Source organism: Pinus tabuliformis, chromosome 8 (genome assembly GCF_031772625.1).
Source record: "Pinus tabuliformis cultivar Carrire ecotype Pingquan chromosome 8, CPIR1, whole genome shotgun sequence".
Classification (NCBI taxonomy): domain Eukaryota; kingdom Viridiplantae; phylum Streptophyta; class Pinopsida; order Pinales; family Pinaceae; genus Pinus; species Pinus tabuliformis.
In genome coordinates this window covers 1076615252-1076624590 of record NC_142294.1, presented here as the reverse complement: position 1 = coordinate 1076624590, position 9339 = coordinate 1076615252, and the positions used below count along the sequence as shown (strand labels likewise).

Here is a 9339-nt window from a genome sequence, read left to right as displayed (position 1 = left end):
CCAACCAACCACGTGTTTCATGATCCAATAAAATTGGAGCGTTTTATTGAACAACGTGTTCCTGCCTCTTGAGGTGCCTGGGTCCGTGATCACTTCCCAGTCCTCGTGGGGGATCTCTTGGTTCGCGCTGATTTCTCGCAGCTCGCGCTCCCACCCATGGATTTGGGAACGGACCTCGGGAGAGATGCCGGTCATGTACCTGTCTATCAAGTGAAGGAGCTTTTCAGAGTCGGGCTTCCTGCCTCTTTTGTTCGAATGGCTACTGGTGCCATCTTCCCGTTTCTTTGCCGAATTGACCTTCCTTGGAGCCATCTTACCACAAACCTAGGGCTTGGAAATTGTGGGAGCTTTTCGACCACCTTTTCTTGCAGGAGTCGAGGAGGAGGGCTGGTCGCAGAGTCGAGCAGGCGCCTTTCCGCTTTTTTCATCATTCTTACCAAACTGAATGAGCCTTCCATCTGTTTCCTTGGGCATATGGGTGTTATTAACTCGTTGTCCTGTCAACCGGGCCTCCACTTGGCCGTTTAATTTTTTGTCTGACATTCCAGCCTCCCTATCTCGGGAAGTGGCGTGACTTGACCTACCCGCTTTATGCGTCATTACTCCAATATCCTCCCGGCTGCTCTTGCCATAACCTTCCTGTACTCCTGATGCCACCTGTCGTCCTTCCTCTATCAATTATCCTGAATTCCGTAGCTGGCTCCAGATCCTTCCTTAATGATGATTCAATTCGCACGTCTTCTCCGTCCCCTCGACCAGACCTGCCTTGCCCCGTCACCTGCTCGATTTGTTCATTCCTTTCACTTCTGCCTATTCCCGCGGATGTGCTGTCCGTTCCCATCTCTTGCGAATTTTCTCTGCCTCCGCTGCGTGCTGCCTGATCCTGACCGTCCGTCTCGATCGTGCCTTTACCACCTTTATTGACGTCAAGCAATTGTTGAAGTCGAGAATTCTCCTCCGGGAGCAGTTGAGGTAGACCTTCGCTGTCGATTTCTTTGTCCCGATTCCGACAGCCCCAATTCGCAAGCCAATCCACCGGCTTGTTGCCTGAATGCCTGGTGTGAGTCGGAATGAGGTAATCTATTATGTGTAGGAGTTTCCCAATTTCTCCTACAAGCCAAGCTGTTCGCCAGCTTTTGCTGATTTTTTCCACTGGTTGTTGCTGCTGGAGCTTCCTAACCATGTCGATCACCAACTTTCGAGTCTCCCTCGATTTGGAGTCGCTTGAAATTGACCCGCAGAGCAATTTCCAGGCCCCGTTTCAGGGCATGCAGCTCGGCTTCATTATTTGAGGCTTCCCCGCAGTCCATCGCGAAAGTTCTCAGAGCATTGCCCCCAGCGTCTCTGAAGACTCCCCCAATGCCAGCCTCTCCTGGGTTGTGTTTTGCAGCGCCATCAAAATTAAGCTTTATGAATCCCTGTGGGGGGTGTCGGTACTGGTTGCTTTCGGCCACTTCTTTGGTCTGTTCTTTTCGTGAAACACCCCCATTTACCATACTCTGGCTGACCTCTAGTCTTTTCAGGATTGCCTCCTCCGTTATCGGTGCCTGCCAGTCTTCGTCCTTCCAGCTTTCTGTTAGGATTGTTTCACGAATGTTTCTAATGGTTTGTTCCCAGATTGCTGCGGGGGTTCGGGGTTCTACCTTGAAGATTGCCCCATTCCGTGCTTTCCAGATATTCCAGAGCAGGAACCCGGCGGAAAGGAGCCAAGCGCGATTGACCACTGGATTCTGGTAAGGATTTCTCAACCAATTTACTATGGTATTTACGATGTTTTGATGATTTCTGTGATGGCGCTCAAACAATTTGAGGTGGCATTCCCACAGGGAGTTGCTGACTGAGCAGCGGTTCATCAAATGTTCCATGGTTTCCTCTTGGGCGTTGCAGAGGGCACAACGGGATGGGCCTTGGCTTCCCTTCCTCCGAATCTGGTCCCAGGTAAGCGCTCTGCGTGAAGTATAGTCCAAATGAAAAAAGAGACTTTAGGCCAGTGCTTGGTTTTCCAAAGGTTTTTCCATTGATTTGTTTCCGGCTGTTGATTTTGATTGACTTTGTGGTAGTAGGCTTCTGCTATTGAGAAATTTCCTTGAATTCGTTTACCCCATCTGAGAATGTCAGACCCTATTTTCCTTGCTATTTTCTGAGATGCCATCTCTGTATAATACTCTTGCCATCTGTCAGTTTCTGGTGCTCCTTCCCAATCCTCTTTTTGTTTCCAATTGCGCCAGTATCCTTCCTCGTCTGGCTTCCAGAAATTGCCAACTGTTAATGCCCCAGTCTGGGACGAGAAGGCAAGGATGGCATGGAGGTTGTCTTTTTGTATGAGTCGTTCACGTTGCTGCCAAGATTCCTCCCAGAATCTGGCTTTGTCCCCTGCTCGAATTTCCCAAAAATTGTTATCCCTTATCAGGTCTTTGCTTCCTCTCGCCAGGTTCTAGATTGCAGATCCTCTGGTCTCTGTCGTACTTCTCAGTCTTTCTTTGGTTTCCCCTGCCGCATCGTATTTTCTTTCCCATATCACCTTCCACAGGTCAGGGCCACCTTGAATCCACCTCCACCAGAGTTTCGCGCCCATGACTTGGTTGAGGACGAAGGGGTCACGAAGCCCTAAACCGCCATCTTTGGAGAGCCGGCTAAGCCACTCCCATGAGATTAGGGCCCACTTTCTTGTTTTGCTGGTCCCCTGCCAGAGGAAGTTTTTGAACAAGGTAACCAGCTTTTGGCTTGCTGTCTTAGGGATAGCTTGGCATGAGAGCTGGTAGTTAGGGATGGCCTGCAAAACTACTTTCAAGAGGATTATCTGACTTGGGGCATTCAACGAGCGATGGGTCCAGTTCTCCATTTTATTTCGGACTTTTTTTTATTAGAAGTTCCCAGTTGGCCGACCGGAATTGATGCTCATGCAGCATAATACCCAGGTATTTTGACGGGAAGGTTCCCCTGTTAAAGCCTAGAGTGCGTGCCAGGAATCTTTGGGTAGCCAGCGAGGTATTGAAGAAAAACACTTCCGATTTGTCCTTGTTAATCTCCATTCCAGAGGCTTTGCTGAATTGGGATAAGGTTTTGATAATTCTTTGGGCCTCCTTCAGTGTGGCTTGACCATATAGCATCACATCGTCTACGAATTGCTGGTGCGAGACCGGGATGTCCTCCCCACAGATTCGGAGGCCCTTTATCTGATCCCTGGAGACTTGAGCCTTTACCAATCTGCCTAGGCCTTCTGCGGCTAGGATGAAGAGGAAGGGAGACAGGGGGTCTCCCTGCCTTAGCCCGTGGGAGGGAGTGAAGGCTTCAGAGGGGGTGCCGTTTAACAGAATTGACATGACTGGGGTGCCAACCATAGACAGGATCCAATTTATCCATCTTTGGTCAAATCCATAGGCTTTAAGGATGCCTGCCAGATATTTCCAGCTAAGGCGATCAAACGCCTTGGCCAGATCAAGTTTGATAAGCATGCCTGGGGCGCGGGAGCTTTTCAGGGAGTGGATCACTTCCTGAGCCACTATGATGCCATCGGTGATCTGTCGTCCTTTGACAAAGCCAGTTTGCTCCGGGGCAATGAGATCCGGCAGGATCGGCTTGAGCCTGTTTACCATGACAGTTGCAAGGATTTTGTAGACAACATTACATAGGGAAATGGGCCTGAACCCCTGCGGTTCATCCGAGCAGCCATTCTTCGGGATTAGAGCCAAGAAGGTGGTGTTCAAGCCCTGGTGCATGCACTTGGAACACCTGGATTCCTCCACAAGGTCTAGCAGATCATTCCCCATGAAGCTCCAAGTCGCTTGATAGAATTCAATGGTGAAGCCGTCGAGGCCCGAGGCCTTATTTTTGGCATTTTGTTGATTGTCTCTTCAAGTTCCTCCTTGGTGATTACCCTGAGAAGGGCCAGGTTTTGATCTCTGGAGACTTTCATAGGAATATGGTGGCAGATTTTGTCTATGTCCTCGGATCGGTTGACATTTGGTTCAGAGAGAATGCCTTTGAAGTGCTCCACCAAGAGTTGTTCTATTTCATCCTGCTGTGTCACTCTATTTCCCTCCTTGTCTTTCAAGGAGAAGATTCTGTTGTGTTGGCGATGGTTCAGCATAGCTTTATGGAAGAATTTGGAGTTTTTGTCTCCCTCTTTTAGCCATTGGACCCGGGATTTCTGCTTCCACAGGATTTCTTCCTGTTTTCGCCTTTCCTCCAATTGAGTGATTACTCTGCCTTCCTCCTCAGCCAGTTATTTATTTCGTCCGTCCGAGATGATTTGCTGCTGGATTCTTTCCAATTTGGACTGGAGTTTGCCTTGCTCCTGCTGGATGTTGCCGAATTCTTCCCTATTCCACTTCTTGATTTTGCTCTTGATTTCTTTGAGTCTTAGCTGAAAAGAGTGCATTTTACTGCGGCCTTCCTTTCTGCTTTTGTTGTCCTGCCACCAGCCTCTTACTTTGTCTAGGAAATCAGGGGCACGAAGCCAAAAGGACTCGAACCGGAAGGGTCTCTTTTTGTTCTGATCATTTAAGGCTATTTCAAGCTTTATTGGCCAATGGTCTGACCCTATTGAGGGTAGGATAGAGGCTTCATAGAAGATATCCAGCCCGACTATGTGCTCTGAAATGAGGAATCTGTCCAGTCTTGAAGCGATCTGTTTGGAACTGCCTCTTCTGTTATTCCAGGTGAATTTCCCGTTTATGGTTGGGATATCAACCACCCTTAGTTCTGTCTGCACGTCTCTGAATCTTTCCATCTCCGGGTCTTCTCTGCTTATTCCACCTCTTTTCTCTTCTCTAGATGTGATTAAGTTGAAATCGCCTGCCAGGATCCATCTCTGCTCCTGGTGCATATTTCTAATCTTTGTCAGCTGTGTGAGAAACAGGTCTTTGTCTGCACAGGTGTGGGGTCCATAGACAGCCGAGATTACCACCCATTCGCTTTGTCCTATTAGTCTGAATCTCCCTGTGAGGATTCTTGGCATTCCTATCCACCAGTCGGTAAGGACTTCTGCTGGATTCTAGAGAATTGCTATCCCTCCTGCACTCCCTTTGGCATCTATAGTTACTTGTTCGTATCTCGGTTTTATTTTATTGAGAATTTCCTCCATTTTCTGACCCGGGATTTTAGTTTCTTGAAGTAGCATAATCTGTGGTTTGTCTTTTTTGAGTCTTGCTGCCAGATGTCTCTTTTTTCCTTTGCTATTTAAGCCTCTGATATTCCACGATGTCAAAATCATTGGTTAACTTGGGGTAGGTTTTGAAACACCGTTGATAGCGGGACCACTCTCCCTGTATTGACTAACATTTCTCCCATGAGTTGGATGGAATCCTTAAGGTTTTTTCTTCCTCTTCCCCCCTTTACCTTGTCCATTCTGATCTGGTCTGCTTTCCTTTTGAGTCTCTTGGTATTCTTCTAGTGAGGCTTTGCCTTTTTCAAGTTTGGCTTTATATTGTTGGAAGGTTTCCACATACAGCCTCTTTTGTTCTTCCAGAATAAACCTCTCATCCAGGTTCTTCCATTCATTCAGCAGTTTTCTCAATACTTCCTCTTCCTGACTTAGGTCTTCCTTACTGGTCTCCTGGTCTGTCTCCATCTGTTCAGTTTGTTCATCTAGATCCTTATCTTTTTCCGGTGGCTCGCTCGGGGCTTTCCTTTTAGTTTGGTTTCTTTCGCGGCTCTCACTGCTGTCCGAGCCTTTATCCTCCTGATTTTCCATGGGTTGATCTTCCTCGTCTTCCTCTACCTGCAGTATTGCAAAACTGTTTGGATTCGCTGGGGCGGATTGTTTTCCTTTCCTATCTTTCTGGGGGGTTTCCTTGTTGGCTTTCCTTTTGCTTCTCACCTCTTGGAATTCCTCCTGGTCTGGCTCTTTCTTTTTTTGCAGGGGCCTTCTACTTTCTTCTTCCTCCCTGGTTATCGGACATTCCTTTGCCAGGTGGTCGTGGGTATGGCACCTGCGACACCTAAATGGGATGTGTTCATAATCTATGTTCTGCTGCCAAACATCTTCATGATATTCAAGCTCTATTGTGTCGGGGATGGGGTTTGCTAGGTTCATGTAAACACAGATCCTGGTGTACGAGGTGTATCTACCTTTCTTTGTAGTTTTTGCTATTTTCACGAAGCTTCCTATTGAGTTTCCTATCCCCTCCAAGATGTCCGGGTCCCAGAAGTCTATGGGGAGCCCGAATAAGCGGACCCAGACAGGCGCAGCCAGAAAGGTTTCTTTGTCAGGGTTGTAGCATTCTTCCCAGAAACGCATGAACAGACCGGCATTATAATAGAAATACGGGCCATTTTCAAATACCTTTTCTCTATCTTGCAGGTTAAAGAAGATTACCGTAAAGAAGCCTTTTGCTCCCAGCTTGAGCTCGATGTGGCCTTGGGGCTGCCATTTTTGCTAGATCCACTTGGTGAGGTCTCTTTCCGACGGCCAGACTCCTACGAACTTGCAGATAAGGGCGTGATCCCTCATATAGCTTCTGTACTCTTCCAGTTTGTTCGCTGGGATCACATATCTGGGTTTCTCCGTTGTACATGGCAGGCACTTTCCTCTGCGGCCTGTTTGCCAGGAAGTTCCTAGCACCGGGCCCGTGTTCTTCCATTCCTCTGTCTCCTGGCTACTCTGTCCATCTCCTACCACCGTATCCCGGTAGGAGGGGATCTCTCCCCTCCTGACATCTTCTGTCATACCTTTGTTGCTTTGGCCTCTGTCAGTTCCTGCAGGACTGGGCTGTTGACAGTCTTCCACCCTTCCTTCGCGTTGCCCCTAGGTTTTCACCTTCTTGCCGCCATTAGGGTTTGAGTTGCAGAGCTTTGAAACCTAGATCTATTCCTTCTTTTGTTCAATATTATATATATATATATATATATATATATATATATATATATATATATTCTACACTCTAATTTTCCTTAATTATAAATCCAAATTTTATTTTATTTTACCAAAAAAATAATTATAATAATATATAGATAACTTCTTATAAAATATTTGAACTTTGCTTTTTCAATTTTCAAATTCTTAAAAATGAGAATTTATTTATTGTTTTGTTTTTAAATGTAACACATTTTTATAGTTAATCATTTTATAATTTTTTTATGTATAAATTTTCAATAAAAATAAATAATTTTATGTGTATAGATTTGAAATAAAAATAAATATATAATAATATTATTAATTTCTCGTTATATTTCTAGTGTTTTGGTTTATAGATTTGAAAATTTTCAATTGTAAGTGGGATATAATCATTTTTGAAATCTATACACCAAAAGGCTAGAAATGTAATGAGAAATTAATCCACACCATTGTTAATTACCTATTCAAAAGCAATTAGTAATTAAATTTAGTTTTTTATTTATTTTTAACTATCAACCACTTGCAACTTTAAAGTTTGCATATCATTATTGATATTTACATAAGTTTTAAAATTTCTAGTTTTAAGGCTCAATCGAGTGTTAGAGCTCAAACTCAATTGAGCTCCTAACTCCATCGAACCATTTTTTTCACCTAAACACACCCTCTCTTGCCAAAAAGTGTAACCCAACTCTATGCTTCAACCTATATACAATACTGCTCCATTAGAAAAATGGTGGAAAACATGAAGGTGTTTTTGGTAACTGTAGACATGATGAAAAATATTGTAGACTTTCCAAAATAAAACATATTTCCGATGAGTGAATTTATACACTGTGTCATGGTTTGTTTTGTGATCTTTAAGTTGTCTCATTCCTTTTATAAATTTTTGTGAATTGAACTTTTAATCTATTGATATGTTTACTCAACCTTGTATTTAGATTTTTATTATTGAAAGTGAAACTAAAACATTCAATGGAATCAAATATCATACAGAATTTTTTGGCAAAAGTTAAAACCTTATTAATAAGATTCATAACATTTAAGCAAGAATGTAGTATTTGCGTAATCATAGTATTTTTATGACAGAACGATAAAATTTGTGCGAACAGGTAGTAATATGATGTTATTTTACAGTGCGACTTCTCGTGCCCTGAAATAAGTATCACATCTGTTATGAACGCTGCATTGATGTCTCCTCCCGTCCAATCCATCTAAACACAATCCATTTTTATCTAGTTTAAGTAACAGCCTGAAAGCGTTTACTCTCTATTTGAAATGATATATTTACTCTCTATTTCAAATTATATATACAGATATTTTGGAGTTTAGTTTCATCCTCTCATTTCTGTTGAAGATAGCAATTTTACAATCTTGATAAAAGCCCATTGTTGAAGATAATAACCGATAACAGCTTAGATTGTTTGTCCATGTATCTAACATTGTTTTTCCATCCATCTAACATTGAAATGGACAGCCTCATCCCAACTTACTCTTTTATATATGTACATATAAATTAAACATTTAAATAAAAAAATGAAAAAAACTATAATAACTTAAAAAGCAATAAGTAAAATATTGGGGAGAGGTTTTATGGCTTCCTAATAAACCTTCTTTAATTTTTATCGCAGCATAAAAAGCAACAAGTAAAATAGTAAGCAGAAATGGCTCGTAGAGTGACTTAAAATCAATAAAAAAATTTATAATCTTTTTATTTTTAAAATAAAATAATTTTTTAATTTTAATTGATTAAAATAATTTTATTTAAATTTTTAGCATGATTGGATCTTTTCCACGGAATTTTGATAATAACTTTTACACCACATAATATTTAAATTTATAAATTAAAAAACATCTCTAAGTTTTAATATTTTCCAAATATATATATTTTTAAGAGCTATTTTCTTGTGTGGAGAAATACCTATTGTACAACTAATGTAGATCCATTATCTCTATCTTAGGCATCTCTTTATATATATATATATATATATATAAATAATAGGAATGATTTTTTTTATTTAAATAAAAATATTAGTTCTATGTTAGATTTAAATTAAAAAATTAGATTTTAAATTAAAAATTTATAATTAATATGTGATAAATATTATATTATTATAAATTAAGTATTAATAAATATAATTAAAAATAAATAATATAAAATTGTATTTTAAATTTTTAATAATATTTAATTAAAAATATTAAATTTCAATTTTTTTTTCTACTGGAAAAATCGTAATTTTATGCATATTGATTATAATTACATGTTGTAGATGCTGTATCAGCATATGCTTTATCAAAACTTGTCCTGTGCTTCAGGATCTAAAAAAGGTTTTCAGCCTAAATTATGCTTTTCTACCTTTCTTTTTTTCCACTTTCCGCCAACCTTCATTGTTGGGTGTGGCTATTACAATTGCCATGTGTGCTCCATTTGTATTTTCTTTTTCAGAATCTGAGCTTTCTGTTGAGTGTGCTCGCTTGTTGCCTCCAATTTCTTGTGCTGCGCT

General features: G+C 41.6%; 2 protein-coding genes across 2 annotated transcripts; both read right to left on the bottom strand.

The window, feature by feature from the left end:
- Nucleotides 1-589: 589 nt before the first annotated feature.
- On the bottom strand, nucleotides 590-3596 carry LOC149239048 (uncharacterized). Its single transcript, XM_089369736.1, has 5 exons — nucleotides 2915-3596; nucleotides 2051-2373; nucleotides 1825-1947; nucleotides 1181-1730; nucleotides 590-1080 (listed from the first exon to the last, which is right to left on the bottom strand). The coding sequence occupies exons 1-5, from the start codon at nucleotides 3594-3596 to the stop codon at nucleotides 590-592; spliced, it is 2169 nt and encodes a 722-aa protein (XP_089225862.1).
- A 629-nt stretch (nucleotides 3597-4225) lies between these two features.
- Nucleotides 4226-4960, bottom strand: LOC149239047 (uncharacterized). The gene has a single exon (XM_089369735.1). It carries the CDS (start codon nucleotides 4958-4960, stop codon nucleotides 4226-4228), a length of 735 nt encoding a protein of 244 aa, XP_089225861.1.
- Nucleotides 4961-9339: the final 4379 nt, after the last annotated feature.

What these genes read in the sequence shown, in the direction of transcription:
- LOC149239048 (XM_089369736.1), bottom strand. Translation starts at nt 3,596, where the DNA reads ATGGTAAACAGGCTCAAGCCGATCCTGCCGGATCTCATTGCCCCGGAG. An exon ending in CTTCCCGTCAAAATACCTGG is followed by an intron (nt 2,374 to 2,914) that starts GTATTATGCTGC and finishes AAATTCGAGCAG; the next exon opens with GGGACAAAGCCAGATTCTGG. An exon ending in TGCTCAGTCAGCAACTCCCT is followed by an intron (nt 1,731 to 1,824) that starts GTGGGAATGCCA and finishes AATCCTTACCAG; the next exon opens with AATCCAGTGGTCAATCGCGC.
- LOC149239047 (XM_089369735.1), bottom strand. Translation starts at nt 4,960, where the DNA reads ATGCCAAGAATCCTCACAGGGAGATTCAGACTAATAGGACAAAGCGAA.